Source organism: Salvelinus alpinus, chromosome 12, assembly GCF_045679555.1.
Source record: "Salvelinus alpinus chromosome 12, SLU_Salpinus.1, whole genome shotgun sequence".
In the NCBI taxonomy this organism is placed as follows: domain Eukaryota; kingdom Metazoa; phylum Chordata; class Actinopteri; order Salmoniformes; family Salmonidae; genus Salvelinus; species Salvelinus alpinus.
The window spans coordinates 33,587,902-33,603,703 of NC_092097.1; the positions used below are offsets into that span (position 1 = coordinate 33,587,902).

At 41.7% G+C, this 15,802-nt stretch overlaps 1 protein-coding gene across 1 annotated transcript; it reads left to right on the top strand.

The window, feature by feature from the left end:
- Positions 1–140: 140 nt before the first annotated feature.
- On the top strand, positions 141–13,237 carry npepl1 (aminopeptidase like 1). The gene is made up of 12 exons (XM_071335905.1): positions 141–329; positions 1,261–1,446; positions 1,937–2,107; positions 7,430–7,519; positions 7,766–7,847; positions 9,359–9,501; positions 9,768–9,845; positions 9,997–10,097; positions 10,329–10,452; positions 11,454–11,630; positions 11,851–11,961; positions 12,408–13,237. The coding sequence occupies exons 1-12, from the start codon at positions 180–182 to the stop codon at positions 12,570–12,572; spliced, it is 1,578 nt and encodes a 525-aa protein (XP_071192006.1). The 5' UTR covers positions 141–179; the 3' UTR covers positions 12,573–13,237.
- The last annotated feature ends 2,565 nt before the right edge of the window (positions 13,238–15,802 follow it).

Genomic DNA, 15,802 nt, shown 5'->3' on the forward strand with positions numbered 1-15,802 from the left:
TACTGGTTTAAAAAATATATTTCTCACACTATGTACAACTACTGTACAGAAAAATCCCATCCTATTCAAGATCCGTGCTAGTGCTGACTTCCCGTTCAACCTCAGCAGTGACACAGCTCTATGAAAAACAGGATGTGCGATAAAGTGCAAAGGGCATCAATCCATCGGTTTGTCCAAAGATGGCGAACGTGGTGCTCGAGTTCAAGGCTTCTGCTGGAGATTCGGAGCCCCAAAATCGCCCGGTCCTCATTGTCGGTCAACTGAATAACTTGACGCAAACAAACTGGACCCAGGTCAAGGGGAAATTGCAGCCAGCTGTCAGCGAAAAGGTGAGGAAATAAAAAGTCAGGGCTGCTCGTGCTAGAGCTCCCCGGCAAGCACTCACTTGTCAACTGGCGCTGACTGCAAGCTAGATAGTGTCAGTAAAAATGTTCTAGTTAGTAAGTTAGCTAACTTGTAATTCTAATATGAAAAAATTCTTACTTTTACTCTTGGTATTCTGTGAAATAGTTCAATGGGCCATGCATAGTTCCTTGGATTGAATCTGACAATGCTAATAAAGTTAGCTAAATGCTTGCTAGCTAAATTAGCTATCACATCAAGTCATGCTAGCTTTGCTTTTAACATGCCATCTCCATTCTCCAACCACATTGACTCGGTACTTGATCCCTGACAATATTTTATTGGCCTTTATACTTAATTGGCCTTTATTATTAATTTCAAGAAATTCTAATTTACGTTTCCCCCCATTTTACTTGAAGAAGCCAGCCTGTAGGAAAGTCAGTTTTACTGGATTAGCTAGTTAAATGATCATGTTTGAAGTTGCATGTGCCCGACTAACCTAGCTATTGCTCCTCGTGACTACTTGATGTTTGGTCCAGCCAGCTGCATGTGGAGTCAGACCAATTCTGATCTTTTGCCACTATTAGTCTTTTGACCAATCAGATCTTTTGCCATTAATTGGGGAAAAGGATTAGAATTTGGCTGCCTGTGTAAACGCAGCCTTTGATCACTATTTGGTCTTCTGATTTGCTAATATCTTATCACTGTTTGACAACACAGTATGTGCAACTTGCAGGTAAATTGTTCAACAATTTACCACATTGTCAGCCAACTTATGTCATATGCTTTCACAAGTCTTACAGTATTCAGTGCCATTCAGAATCGGTGCCAGCGCTTATGTGATCATCATAATATAGCACTGACAGTGACAATAATTTGCTAACAAAGTGAAAACTTTATTTTTATATTTTTATCCAGGTCTGGCAGGCGGCTCTCACTGCTCTGAACCCTAACCCTACTGACAGCTGCCCTCTGTACTTGAGCCATGCAGCCGTGGCAGCCCTGCCCTCACGGGTTAGCAGACACAACAGCCCTTCCTCTGCCCACTTCCTTTCCCGTCTGGTCCGTACCTGCCTGCCTGGAGGGACAAGCCGCTGCATTCTGGTCAGTCGGTTCACTGCACTGGGATTAAAGACTAATTCGGAGCTATACGGGGCCGGTTTCCCAAACACATTAAGCCTAGTCCTGGATTTAAATGCACTTTCATTGGAAGTTGTCCATTGAGAATAGCTTTTAGTCCAGGACCTAGGCTTAATCTGTGGTGGGAAACATGCCCGTGGAGTTTAAGGTGATGCTGACCTTATCTGCCATTACGCACCAGACATTTATTATTCGATCCTTAGTGATAATGTGATCGTTAAGCCATAGATGGGCCCCTACAGCAGTCCGAAGTCTCAAACAATATATAGATTAGGCCTACATGTGGTTGCATAGTTAAAGTAGGCCTATGCTGTCTTTTGGTTTTACTTTTAAGGCAATATGCCAAATTGCATGCTTTGTGATTGACACACTGCATTTATTGATCATTTTAGGTTGACTGTTATTACAGATTTGTTATCAGACAGTGAAAGTATGTTTGTTCCTGTCTGTCCAGGTGGTGTGTGAGCGGTCTGATGTGTTTGCCTCAGCCTGTGCCATCGCCCGGGCTTTCCCTATATTCTCCCGTCGTTCTGCCTCCTCCCGCAGGACCGAGAAGAAAGAAGTCACTGTGGAGTTCATCACTGTGGGCCAAGACAACGGACCACTGGACCTCACTATACTGCAGGTATCTCAAACTTCTATACATTACATTTACTATACAATGTATTTACTATACATTGCCAGAGCCATTGTGGACCTACATCAGCCACTGTTGTTGCTGCCAAACACTGGTTTTGTAAATGACTGACCAAACTGACTCCAAGATCTATATGGAGTGCTTTTATGATGTACTGTTACACCCCTAGTAAATGCACAAGTATTCCTACCGAACCGTTTGGTACGGGCACCTCTGTTCGGTCCGCACTGTGAACCTGAATGAATACATAAAAAAATATAAAAACCACCTGGCCTATAGGCTATGCCTCTTGAGTAAATCTGAGCTGAAAAAACATTGTAGGTTATTCCGTTAAAACCACTACAGTGCTCGACATTAAGATTTGTCCGCTTGCCTGTGGCAAGTAAAACATTTTTTGGCTAAGCAGATTATAGATTTAAAAAATAACTATGAAACAATTACGCTACTCCGATCAGAATTGAATCAGTGTCCTCCGGATGCAATGTTTTGCTCATCCCAATCTCTGTAGTGCGCATCGGAGTTTAATTATTGTAGGCCAGCATTGACAGGCACGAGCGGTCTTTCACTCATGCAGTCGCAAGATTGTTTATTGAGATCAAATTGAGCTGTGTTTGCACATTTGTTGGTATTCATTGCTATTGAGGTATTTGCCCAGTTATAGCTAATGTTTTGTCAGCAATGACAATTCTGTAAAAGTCATGGTGTGTGCATTACCTGCCGAGAGAGAATAACTAGATAGAAAATTCAAATCATATGTTGAAGTTTGGCTGGTTAACTATTTAGCATGCATTAATGCCATTGTCATGTCCTAAAATAACTTTTCATTGGCACTCGTGTATAACCGCAAATGGCAAACACGCAGTTGATATGTGTGCTCAGTTGATTACACCAATACTGCATTCTGTTGTAAAATTGTCTCCTTAAGTGCTCTTCTATTCAATATTAGCCATGTAATTCTGACGAAGTAAAATACATTTGAATAGCCTAATTAACAATTAACTTCTATGCTGTTAAAACTTCTTGGTGAACCCATCCTGCTCAGATCCCGGTAACGGGATTGATTTGATAACATCCAGTGAAATCCACAGAAATACTCATAATAAAAATTCAGAAAACATACATGTATAATACATTAAAATAAAGCTTAGCTCTCCCCTGAACACAGAATATTTAAGCTCACCATAGCCATTGATCCCTGGTTCATTGAATGAGGGAATTATTTAATAAAGACATAAAAAGTATTTGGTTGTAATTGTAATGTTGCAGGGTTGCCAACCCTTGTGTAGAGTCCATTAGAGCTACTCAGGGTGCAGGCTTTTGCTCCAGCCCTGCTAGAACACACCACGTTGTAAAATAATTCAAAAAGTCAGCTGCTCAACAGTACCTTGATACGCTGACTCTGGTGTGTGTTGTGGAAATTCAGTACTGAGAGAGATTTGGTCATTTCTTCAAACAATCATCTGTATTTAATACCGATTAATTATTGCAATAATGAGGACGGTCGACCCCACCACCACCACCCTTGAGTGTTGGACCGAGTAACCTAACCTTTACACAAATGCAGAGTCCTATATATAGCTGACACTAACAATGCTCAAAAAACTATTTTATAGGGCCCCACATTGTTTCATGACCTATTGCTGGGTTAGTTTAGCATATTTTGCCAAAACAAAAATGAACTACAGTAACTATTGGCATTAGGATTAGGCGGTATACCATATACTGGGGTATTTGGTATAAAATAAACTAACTTTTAATAAATATGCATATTCGTAAATACCTGCAGTCAACTTGTGCAATATGTTAGGAGATAAAGAACAGTGCTTTCTTCATATCAGCTGTCACCTTATTAATGAAGCTTATGGTAGTCCCCAAGCCTTGTGAATCACTGTTGTGCATCATGCGCCAGATGATCTATTTACAGTATATAATTCAGAACGTAATGTTTGCCTGCTAGATATAACTGTTAACTGTCTAAAATGTGCTACATGCTCTGCAGTTTTGCATTTTGTTTGCAAATGTAGTAGCTAGTTAGCCATCTAGTTAAGTGGTTAGCGTCTTCCCAAATCAAGAATTTTCTTGGTAACAACAGAGAATCTCCTCGTGGACCAAGAGCCTCGCTGGCTAATATATGTTTTGTGCTTGCAGCAAACTGTGAGTAGCATTTTTTTTGTTACTTGTTTAGGTCAGAAACTGTACAAAATGTTTGCAATGCGCTTGTTAGCATTTAGTTAGCTTTCTCTATGGGGTTTTAAATGTACTTGTTACTCTGGAAACCGAAGGTTAGCAATGCTATCAGTGGGGATTTGAAAACAGTGACGGTATTTCTGAATATCCCGGCATGGCACAAGGTCAGTATAAAGTTATGACGATCTGGATACTGCCCAAGCCTAATTGGCATTTCATTTTCCTCCTGTACCGAACCATGACCCCAAAACTGCAATACATACCGAAACGTAGGTTTAGCAAACGGTTACACCCCTTGCATTTTCTGAACAAATGTCCCATGTGTTATTTTGACTAGAGGTAGACCGATTATGATTTTTCAACACCGATGCCGATTATTGGAGGACCAAGAAAAGCCCATACCGATTAATCGGATATATATATAAAATGACAATTACAACAATACTGAATGAACACTTTTATTTTAACTTAATATAATAAATAAATAAAATCTATTTAGTCTCAAATAATGAAACATGCTCAATTTGGTTTAAACAATGCAAAAACACAGTTTTGAAGAAAGTAAAAGTGCAATATGTGCCATGTAAAAAAGCTAACGTTTAAGTTCCTTGCTCAGAACATGAGAACATATGAAAGCTGGTGGTTCCTTTTAACATGAGTCTTCAATATTCCCAGGTAAGAAGTTTTAGGTTGTAGTTATTATAGGACTATGTCTCTCTATACCATTTGTATTTCATAGACCTTTGACTATTGGATGTTCTTATAGGCACTATAGTATTGCCAGCCTAATCTCGGGAGTTGATAGGCTTGAAGTCATAAACAGCGCAATGCTTGAAGCACAGCGAAGAGCTGCTGGCAAATGCAGGAAAGTGCTGTTTGAATGAATGCTTACGAGCCTGCTGCTGCCTACCACCGCTCAGTCAGACTGCTCTATCAAATCATAGACTTAATTATTATATAATAACACACGGAAATACGAACCTTAGGTCATTAATATGGTCAAATCCGCAAACTATAATTTTGAAAATAAAACGTTTATTCTTTCAGTGAAATACTGAATCGTTCCATATTTTATCGAATGGGTGGCAACCCTAAGTCTAAATATTGCTGTTACATTGCACAACCTTCAATGTTATGTAAAATTCTGGCAAATGAATTCGCAACGAGCCAGGTGGCCCAAATTGCTGCATATACCTTGACTGCTTACGCTGAATGCAAGAGAAGTGACACAATTTCAGGCACCGCATTGATTATATGCAATACAGGACAAGCTAATATCATCAACCATGTGTAGTCAACTAGTGATTATGTGAAGATTGATTGTTTTTTATAAGATAAGGTTAATGCTAGTGTTAATGCTCAACTTACCATGGCGCCTTGCTGCCTGCACTCGGGTAACAGGTGGTCAGCCTGCCACTCAGTCTCCTCGTGGATTGCAATATAATCGGTCATAATCGGCGTCCAAAAATGCAGATTACCGATTGTTATGAAAACTTGAAATCGGCCCTAATTAATCGGCCATTCCGATTAGTTGGTCGACCTCTAATTTTGGCTGTTGTGGTATGTATAGTGTGTTCGGAAAGTATTCAGACCCCTTCCCTTATTCTAAAATTGATTAAATACATGTTTTTTTCATCAGTCTACACACGTTACCCCATAATGACGAAGCAAAAACAGGTCTTTAGACATTTTTGCAAATTTCTTAAAAATAAAAAACAGATACCCTATTTAAGTATGCAGACCCTTTTGATATGAGCCTTGAAATTGAGCTCGGGTGCATCCTCATTCCATTAATCATCAACTTGGAGTGCACCTGTGGTAAATTCAATTGATTGGACATGATTTGGAAAGGCACACAGCTGTCTATATAAGGTCCCACAGTTGACAGTGCAAGTCAGAGCAAAAAACAAGCCATGGGGTCGAAGGAATTGTCCGTAGAACTCCAAGACAGGATTGTGTTGTGGCACAGATCTGGGGAAGGGTACCAAAAAATGTCTGCAGTATTGAAGGTCCCCAAGAACACAGTGGCCTACTTTCTTAAATGGAACAAGTTTGGAACCACTAAAACTCTTCCTAGAGCTGGCAACCCGGCCAAACTGAGCAATCGAGGGAAAAGGGCTTGGTCAGGGAGGTGACCGAGAACCCAATGATCACTATGACAGAGCACCAGAGTTCCTCTGGAGATGGGAGAACCTTCCAGAAGGACAACCGTCTCTGTAGCACTCCACCAATCAGGCCTTTATGGTAGTGGCCAGACAGAAGCCACTCCTCAGTAAAAGGCACATGACAGCCCGCTTGGAGTTTTCCAAAAAGCACCTAAAGGAGTCTCAGACCATGAGAAACAAGATTCTCTGGTCTGATAATCAAGATTGAACACTTTGGCCTGAATGCCAAGCGTCACGTCTGGAGGAAACCTGGCACCATCTCTATGGTAAAGTATGGTGGTGGCAGCATCAGAGAGATCCTTGATGCCAACCTTCTCCAGAGCGCTCAGGACCTCAGACTGGGTGAAGGTTCACCTTCCAACAGGACAACGACCCTAAACACACAGCCAAGACAATGCAAGAGTGGCTTTGGGATAAGTCTCTGAATGTCCTTGAGTGGCCCAGCCAGAGCCCGGACTTGAACCCGATCGAACATCTCTGGAGAGACCTGAAAATAGCTGTGCAACAACGCTCCCCATCAAACCTGACCGGGCTTGAGAGGATCTGCAGAGAAGAATGGGGTCACCTCCTCAAATATAGGTGTGCTAAGCTTCTAATGTCATACCCAAGAAGACTTGAGGCTGTTGAAGCAACTTTGGCAGCAATTAGAAAGTACTGAGTAAAGAGTCTGAGTACTAATGTAGCTGTGATGTTTCATTTGTAATACATTTGCAAAAGATTCTGAACCTGTTTTCGCATTGTCATTATGGGGTATTGTGTGTAGATTGAGGGGGGTATTTTCTAATGAGGCTGTAATCTAACAGTGGAAAAAGTCAAGGGGTCTGAATACTTTCCGAATGCACTGTACATGCATACATGTAAATCTAGAGTACATGTTTGCATGGTTGTAATTCTCTCTGGATAGGAGCATCTGCTAAAAGACACAAATTAACGTAATTTATGCTTTGGCTCTTGCCAGTGTCTTGCCAATGCTGCTGATGGAGTGAGACTGGCAGCACGGATTGTGGACACACCGTGCAATGAGATGAATACTGATCACTTCTTGGAGGCAAGTGATATCCTAATGTAGTTATCGTGTGCGTCCCAAATGGCACCCTATTCCCTACATAGGGCACGGCTTTTTAGCCATATGGGCTTTGCTCAACGTAGTGCACTATATAGGGTTTAGGGTGCCATTTGGGACGCTACCATAAAGCAATAGCACCCAAGTAATGGACAATCGACAGTGACTTCTTAAAACAACTTAATTAAACAAAATGTACTTTTTTGACTGGGTATGCCTTTTTGTCTTCAGGAGATTAAGGCAGTGGGGACTGAACTGGGCATTTCTCCTGTTATCATTCGAGGAGAGGAACTGAAACAGAAAGGATTTGGAGGTAGTGTATCAGGACAGGAGGGTCTTGGCAATGTGTTATGCTTCTATGTTTTGGGACCAGATTATGTGAGTTTGCTAAATATTTTAATGAACTGATAAAACACACCGGTGCAGAATCAAGGTGACTTACAAAGCTGAGGAGGGCCAAGGGCAAGAGAGGGAATATGTTGTAGTGTCCACAACTAGTCATCGTGGAATCTGAAAAGACGCGTATCCCGAAAGCATGATGGTCTACTACGTGCACATGCTAAAAGAAAGGAATGAGGTGGGTAGCTAACTGTCATTGTAGAAAAGTATTTATAAACAAAAAATCTGATCTCTTAATTTTCATTCTAATGTCTATACAATAGGCTATCATTGATTTTGGCCCAATAGGCCTGACATATTACCTCCTTTAAAGGAGCTTTCTGTTTTGATAGGGTTATAAAAAATGTCAGGCCTACCTATAGAAAAATACAAAAACAACACTGCAATACTGCCTCCCTGGCAAGAGTGGCCCGAAGGGTGTTTAGCATCCCCAGTGGCTCTGCAAGCGCAGAGAGGGTATTCTCTGCTGCTGGCCTGCTCTGCAGGCACCATCACATGAGCCTGAAGCCACGCTCTGGCCAAACTCGTGTTTCTAAAAGTGAATTATAATTAAGTCACAGCCTATATGCACAATTTATAGAGTATAATGACTTAATACAACAAAATGTTTAAATGCTGAGCGCTTAATGCTTCACTATTTATTTGTAGGCTATAGCCTTGAAATAATAGGCTGAATTTAGGCTACCCATCTGGTTCTTGACCTATTTAAAGTGTTTATATGCAGTTTAATGCGACACCTCGCATATTTGAAATTGTGAATGCTTTTAGTCGCCTTTTCATGTTTATTAAAATACTTTATATAAAAATCATATGGTTTGTTTTCAATACTTCAAAACCAAGTAGTCACAAAAATAGATGGGTGTTGGTTAAATGGTGATTTTAAGGAATGGAGTGAATTTGGAGTGTCAGTTTAGCGGAACGGTTTGAGAGTGTTTTTTAGCGGAACGGTTGGAAAGAATTTGGTACGCCAAAGCAACTCTGCTCCCATACTCTAATTGGGACTCAAATCTGTTTGGTGCTTTGCTTCCCATCACACAAACTGTGTGGTCCAGTTAGAAAAAGGTATTTTCAAACTGGCTGCACTCTTTACATTTTCATTTTTTTTTAATCATATGTATCAGCTCGCATGTATGATGACCACACGCTTTCTTCCACTTCCCTTTTGGAGTTTTTGGGGGGTTGGTTCTCCTCTCTGTTTGTCTTTGAATGTGCAATATTACTTTCTCAGTAAAACTAGCTAATTAATGGGGCCCAAAAGATTTAGGCCAAAAGGAATGTCAAATTAGTTTTCCCACATTGGAATAAAGCTTGTATTTTAGTTTGAGTTGTCATGTGATGCAGATACACTCATGGTTGTTTTCCCTGATAACCACAAACTAATATTGAGTTATCAACTCAATCACTTTGGACTGTTTGGGCCCTCAGGGATCTATGGAGTGGGCAAGGCAGCGGTGAACCCCCCTGCTCTGGCAGTCCTGAGCCACAAACCAGATGGCGCCACCCAGACTATTGCATGGGTGGGCAAGGGAATCGTATATGACACTGGAGGCCTCAGCATCAAGGGAAAGGTAAAGGCAAGCATGAGGCTTGTCAGTTGGGTTGCATCCCAAATGGCACCATGTTCCCTATAGTGCAGTACTTTTGAACAGAGCCCTATGGGCCCTTGTCTAAAGTGGTGTACTATAAAGGGAATGGGGTGCCATTTGGAACAGGTCCATGATGTGATCATTCTGTCTTTTGTATAAATAAATGGGTATATAACAGTAGCCAGCGAAATAAGTATTCAGTTACAATGTTGTAAAGGATGAATGTGCTTTTTTTTTTTCACATCAAGACCAACATGCCTGGGATGAAGAGAGACTGTGGTGGGGCCGCAGCCATTTTAGGAGCTTTCAAAGCTACTGTCAAACAGGTGAGATCTACCTACTACCCCTGGTTAATCTTTCAAATCAACCTCTTATTTTGCAACATAAGGTCCTGTTTGGAGACACCCTATGGGATTGTATTGAGTGTTTGAAAAGTTGTGTGCAGACCTTTTTTTGAAATGCATGTCTTTTTTTCAGGGCTTCAAAGACAATCTCCATGCCGTATTCTGCCTGGCAGAGAATGCAGTCGGACCCGCTGCAACACGGCCAGATGACATCCACACACTCTACTCTGGAAAGTGAGTACCCTCCTAAATGTTGATTAATTTAAACCAGTTAGGCAAAGTAATGGAAAACAGGCTAATACAATGGTAACCTGATAGAGGAAAGTAGGGTTTTTCCTTCTGATGGGCTTTGTGTGGGAAAGACACAATTGGCTGATTTTTGACCAAGGATCCATTATTACGATGCTGGCTTAGTTTGTGGTATGAATAGCCTTTTTTTGTTTTTTTGCTGCCTTTCTGATGAAGGACAGTGGAGATCAACAACACTGATGCCGAGGGCAGGCTGGTGCTGTCTGATGGTGTGGTGTATGCCAGCAAGGACCTCTCTGCTGACATCATCCTGGATATGGCCACCCTGACAGGGGCACAGGTGTGTGACTGGCAGGCTCTTCTAGGGCCACAGCACTGCATCTTTGGCAACAACACACACCTACATTACTTTGGTGCCCCACAGTTCTTTAATCACGTATTGTCATTGTCCTTCAAGCAATGGATATAGTTTTGCCCTTCTAGAATAGATTTAAGCCTCTAGGCATTCGATATATTTGTATTTCTATAATATTTGGTCGGAACATTTTCAGAAGTGATGGTTAGGTAATAAATGTTAGATTAATAAAACATGAGCTGGTGCACACTCAGAAAAATGTGTGTGGAGGTGCTGACTAACGGCGAATAATAGTTTATATGTATGTTATGGTAGCACAAGTTAGTCACACCACCATGTAGATTGTTGAAACCCTCATAAAAGCCGGTCAGGGCTGTAACAGTCACTGCACTTTGATCAGAGCCATATATAGGCTGAAATGAACATGTGCAAGGGTCAACAGGGCTTGTGACAGACATAATTATACCAAGTAAGTTTTTTAATCTAGCTGATCTTTGCCCTAACTGAAATTTTCGTGGGCTACAGCTAAAACTCGCCACATTCTGAGGACCTCAAAGCAACGTATCAAGGTTGTCTCACACAAATGGATGGTGTGTTTGTGTCAAACAAAATCATTAGGCCTAAATATTTCCTTATAACAGTTGTTCTAACTCAAAACGCAGCTTGTGCTGACTGATAAAGCCACATCATGTGGTAACCCTCATGATGCACTGATGAGCTCATTCTGAAAGTCACATGCACCACACAGTATTATTTTGGCTACCCAGTGAAGTAGTTCGCTAGTGAAATGTTACTGAGGTCTGATGCACAAAAACAAGGCTGTTTTTTGTTGCTGACATAAGCGTTAGGTGAATTTGTACTCAATACACACGTCATTGAACTTCTTATTACCACCTTTCACTTTAGTTCATTACCATAGTTCCTGTATAACAAATTACTACATAAGTATATGTTTCAAACAATGGTTTAATTTGTCTCTTTCCTAGGGGATCTCCACAGGGAAGTACCATTGTGCTGTGATGACCAACAGTGAGCAGTGGGAGATGGCATGTGTGAGTGCAGGCCGCAGCAGCGGAGACCTGGCTCACCCACTGGTCTACTGCCCAGAGCTGCACTTCAGTGAGTTCACCTCAGCTGTGGCAGACATGAAGAACTCTGTGGCTGTGAGTGGCACTACTACTCTTCTCTCTGCTGTATGCCCAGTCTACCAGGTCCTATTCCTGGATCGGAGTACAATCAAGTAGCTCCGTACAAGGAGTTAATGCTTCTACAGCCTATCATGATTGTTGTTCATTTTCCTTCACCCTATTATATATTTTCTGGATAAGAGCATCTGCTAAATGACTAAAATGTAAATGTATCCCTTTTCTGTGTGTGTGAAAGGACCGGGAGAATGCTACGAGCTCCTGTGCCGGCCTCTTCATCGGCTCTCACCTGGGCTTCGACTGGCCTGGGGTCTGGGTCCATGTGGACATAGCCTCGCCCGTCCATGCTGTGAGTGACTGGATATTTGGGTTTAGTGGGGGTGTTTTCCTGGACACCAATTTAAGCCAAGTCATGGACTAAAAAGCCAACCTAATGGCGAATCCCCACTGAAAATGCTTTTTAGTTCAGGATTAGGCTTAATGTGTCCCGGAAACCCCTTTTTTATTAAATCTTTTGGAAGTATAGACATAATCTATTAAATCCATTTCAGCCACTCCCATATCTTGACAGAGTCAAATAAACAGTCTCTTCAGAAAGTGTGCTCTAACCTGCTTCAACCCAGCTCAAACAAATGGGGAACAAAAGGATCATCCTCCGTATACCTTATCTATCTAGTGCTTGCAGATCGGTGAAAAAACAAATGTGTAAGAGCTAATGGAGCGGGGGCTGGGAACAAAAATAGATTTGAGTCATGGTGTAACCTGTTCTATCATTCTCTTCCTTCCTCTCTGCAGGGGGAGCGTGCTACTGGCTTCGGCGTGGCTCTGCTCATGGCTCTGTTTGGCCAGGCTTCCGACGACCCCATGCTCAACCAGGTGTCTCCTCTGGGGGCGGCCAGAATAAATGCTGCGTCCGGGGAACCGATGGCGCGCGACAGCAAAAGGCGGAGACTGGTGTAAAACCTCTAAGCAGCCACCTCTGGACTCCTCTGCCTCACGAACTCCAGACCCACACACCTCCCCTCTTTACACTGACATGCACTGTTCACCTAGAAAGCATTTCCAATCGTCAATTCTTAGTCTACTTCTTCACGATGCAGTGAATAAAATGTGGGGGAAAAAGAGCAGGTGGCTAGAATTTCTCTCAGATTTGTTTGTGTTGTATTTAATTGACTATCTTTGATTCTTTGTCCCACAAAGAATTGGATGGAATTATGAATATGCAAATGTTTATAGCATGTTGTAGACTTAAAGGTTTTGCTGTGCTTGAATAAATTACAAGAGCATTATTACAATTTCTGAAAATCAAATCAAAATACAGTCTGAACTTGACTGTTAAAGTAACTGAATGAGGGATGTGATCCAAGCGATCCTGTGTGCTAAGTGATTGTTTCCTTTTTCTTTCAATGTGTGTCTTGAGTAAATTCGCTAGGCGAACACATATTTTGGTTTGCGGACATAGCTTATCCACTGTTGCCAAATTTGTCTTTATGGACATTGGGAATAACTTGTGAATAAAGATAGATCTTTTGGAATAATCTTATTCCTTGTAAAATGATAACTGCATAAAATAATGTTGACAAACTTGCCTGTAATAAATGTATAAGTAGCAAGCAAACCATAAACTATTGATGCGGGTCTTGTGATATGGGGGGGTAGTTCAGTGTTAGCAGCCAGGCAACATATTACCAAGATACACTTCCACCATACTCCATCCCCAGGTGGCAGCACCAACTGGGTCAAGGGCTCTTCTCTGCCTGGATGAATCGACAGGTGTGAGTAATCCGGATGATTGGCATTCTGTGACCAGAGGCTTCTTGGCCTGCCAGTGTTTGTGGGTTTTTTGTTAGTTAACCTATAATTTATGCTTTCCTCTAGTTTTATTTTTGTATATATTTAATTTGGGTTACCACTTTGAACCAACACTAATCTGCTTGGTTTGGCCAACTATGGCACTCATGACTGAGCTATCCCTGGAGCTAAGGTAAAGTTGCTGTCTCCTGGGTATTTGCATTCAACACCTGGTCACATAGGCTGGCTTCTCACATTTATGCACACATCAATCAGGTTACAGACCAAAACTGTTCGCTGCTCTGGCACCCCAATGGTGGAACAAACTCCCTCACGACGCCAGGTCAGCGGAGTCAATCACCACCTTCCGGAGACACCTGAAACCCCACCTCTTTAAGGAATACCTAGGATAGGATAAAGTAATCCTTCTAACCCCCCCCCCCCCCCCCCCCCTTAAAAGAGTTAGATGCACTATTGTAAAGTGGTTGTTCCACTGGATATCATAAGGTGAATGCACCAATTTGTAAGTCGCTCTGGATAAGAGCATCTGCTAAATGACGTAAATGTAATGTAGTTAGGCCTAAGACCCCAACATAATGGGTGGTTTTGCGGGCCGATTAAACCTAATCTTAGATTAAATTTGCACTTTTTAAACTCAATTGACTGAAATGGCATTTCTCAGAAATGCCCTAGTTTAGATGGAAAAAGTCTGATTTCCAGAAGGCTAGTGGCAGGTTCAACTTCAGATTAATGGATAGTGGCACCCAGGTTAACATTGGCAATGGAGGGAAATGGATTACCTGGACTGTCAATGATCAAAGAGCACCACCAAGGACAGACAGAAGGGCGGTTATCGACAGGAGCAACCCACTGAATGAGTTAGATTAAATACATTTTCCATGACCGTTTCTGTATGTACAAAGTAAATGCAGCTGAGATCATTTGTTTGCTTGAGGCAAGGCTTTCATCTGACTCTTAGGGGAAGGCCCATTCCTCCTTCCCTACAAATACGGAGGTTTTTGGCATCTGAAACCTTCATCGTGAAACAGGAGATTTGTGTGGGGTAAGTGAACTGACTGCATGCAGATTAGTCCAGTCTGCACTGCTATATGTGAACTGAAAGACAATTACATCAAGTTCCCTGCAGCCCACGCCAACTACAAGGTAGAGTTTTATGAATATGGGAACTGGCCTGGAGTCATTGGCTGTATAGATGGATGTCATATTCCCATTAAGTATCCCTCTACTACAGCGTATGCTGAGGAGTACAGGAATTGTAAAAACTGGTTCTCAAATGTGCAGAGTGTGTGTACACTCCCAGTTTGCAGTTTTCCAACATTGTTGCACCCTGGAAAGGTACAACTCATGACTCAAAATTTTTCCAAAACTCCTCTTTGTACGCTCAGCTTGAAGGAGGACAACATAGTGAAATCATACGTGGTGACAGTGGGTATACATAGACGAACTTCTTGTTCACCCCCTCTGTTCATGCAATAGGACCTGAGCAACAATGGTACAACCAAGCTCATATCCACACCAGAGGTGTAGTGGAGCTCATGTTTGGTGTGTTGAATTCGTTTCCAGTGTCTCAAACACATTGTACTTTTAACCAAGAACATTCTGCATTGTCATAATTGCAACAGCAGTGCTTCACAATTGAAGATGATGACCTAAATGTCCCCATGGTTGAGGTAGACAATGACAGAAATGGAATATCCTGCAGAGATGCAGCACTTCTCACAACAAAGATGGCTCAAGTTATTTTAGCAAACAATAGCCATGGATTGGTTATAACCTGAGGGATGGGGCCTGTAGAAATGTAATAACTCCAGAGATACAGGATATAATGTCAAGATGCTTGTCTCCACCCTAACAATGTGATTCGTTGTCTCCATAGCAGAACAGAGGCTGTAAACCTCTCCAACCACTCTTAAATTCATAAAAGTAACATATTGTAGCTTTAACTATGTTTTGAGGCTATCAATAGTGTTTGTTTACATTTTTACACACATTGGAGTAAAACAAGCTTTTATGTTTGGGTTTATCAATGGGTATATATCATCAAGTCCACAAATTGACGTAGCAGCTAAATATTCTAGCTTTAAAGGGCGTTCAGTTGGTTGGTTTATTAATTAATTAGAAGGTGCAACGTTTGTAAAACAAAATCAATTCAGCTCTTCCTGATATACTGTATGTAGTGAGTCACTAATCATGGGATGACATTTGCTATGTGGTTATGCACATAGGTCGAACTCTGCAGTGAGAATCATATCGTCCTGTCTGTAAAACAGGTCATCAATGACAGGGATGTATAATCCTTTTGACACAGTCTGCGCTGCGCCTATCTGCGCTGCGCCTGCGCCCTGTTCAGGTTGACCCTCGGGTGAAACTATAAAAAA

Coding starts and splice junctions, on each gene's coding strand:
- npepl1 (XM_071335905.1), top strand. CDS start 180: ATGGCGAACGTGGTGCTCGAGTTCAAGGCTTCTGCTGGAGATTCGGAG. Junction 2,108..7,429: donor TGGACCTCACTATACTGCAG/GTATCTCAAACT, acceptor GGCTCTTGCCAG/TGTCTTGCCAATGCTGCTGA. Junction 9,502..9,767: donor GCCTCAGCATCAAGGGAAAG/GTAAAGGCAAGC, acceptor TTTCACATCAAG/ACCAACATGCCTGGGATGAA.